This window comes from Eimeria tenella, genomic scaffold (genome assembly GCF_000499545.2).
Source record: "Eimeria tenella Houghton genomic scaffold, Eth_scaff3042, whole genome shotgun sequence".
Classification (NCBI taxonomy): Eukaryota; Apicomplexa; class Conoidasida; order Eucoccidiorida; family Eimeriidae; genus Eimeria; species Eimeria tenella.
The window spans coordinates 1,069-1,823 of record NW_013542912.1 but is presented as its reverse complement, the minus strand read 5'-3'; the positions used below and the strand labels follow the sequence as shown (position 1 = coordinate 1,823).

Sequence of the window (755 nt, the reverse complement as noted above, 5' to 3'; positions counted from 1 at the left end):
CTGCTGCTGCTGCTGCTGCTGCCCCCGCGGAGAGCAGCAGCGGCGCGCCGCCGCGCCCGCGGTGTACGTACACCCCAAATTCAACCTCCGCGGGGCAGCCCCCGCGACTTTTCTTTTTGCTCTTTCTTTTAATCCAAAATTCAAAATAAGACTTTTCTTTTCGCTTTTCTTTGAACCAAACTCCAAAACAGAGACTTTTCTTTTTGCTTCTCGTTCCGTTGCTTCCGTTCTTTCCAGTTGCTGCCGTTTGCTGCAGCAAAGCGCGAAGCGGCTGCTGCAGCAGCCACGCAGCTGCTGCTGCTGCTGCTGCTCTTTCAAAGAAATACGTTTGCGGCTGCTGCTGCTGCTTCAAAGAAATACGTTTGCTGCTGCTGCTCTAGCTTAACGGGAACATCGCTGCTGCTGCTGCTGCTTAGAGGGAATGCATTTGCTGCTGATGCTACAGCTTAAAAGAAACATTGTTCCTGCTGCTGAAGCAGCTTAAAGGAGACGTTTTAGCTGCTGCTGCTGCTGCAGCTTGGAGTGATTTTGCTGCTGACGCTGCTGCTGCTGCTGCAGCAGGGGCGAAGCAACCAGCCGGTGTGCTGAGCCCGAGGAAGCAAAAGGAATGCAACAGCTGCTGCTGCGGCAGCAGAAGCGAGAGAACAACTGCAAGCTGCTGCTGCAGCAGCAGAAGCAAGACAGCAAGTGCGAGCTGCTGCTGCAGCAGAAGCAAGACGACGACAGCGAGCTGCTGCTGCAGCAGCAGCGAGACA

General features: G+C 54.8%; 1 protein-coding gene across 1 annotated transcript in view; it reads left to right on the top strand.

Annotated features, from left to right (window-relative positions):
* Positions 1-607: 607 nt before the first annotated feature.
* ETH_00043290 (uncharacterized protein) overlaps positions 608-755 on the top strand; it is a gene marked incomplete at both ends in the record, with an annotated part of 987 nt that continues 839 nt past the window's right edge. Inside the window, one exon of the mRNA XM_013375974.1 lies at positions 608-687. Within this exon, the coding sequence (XP_013231428.1) occupies positions 608-687 (80 nt within the window). The remainder of the gene's footprint in view (positions 688-755) is intronic.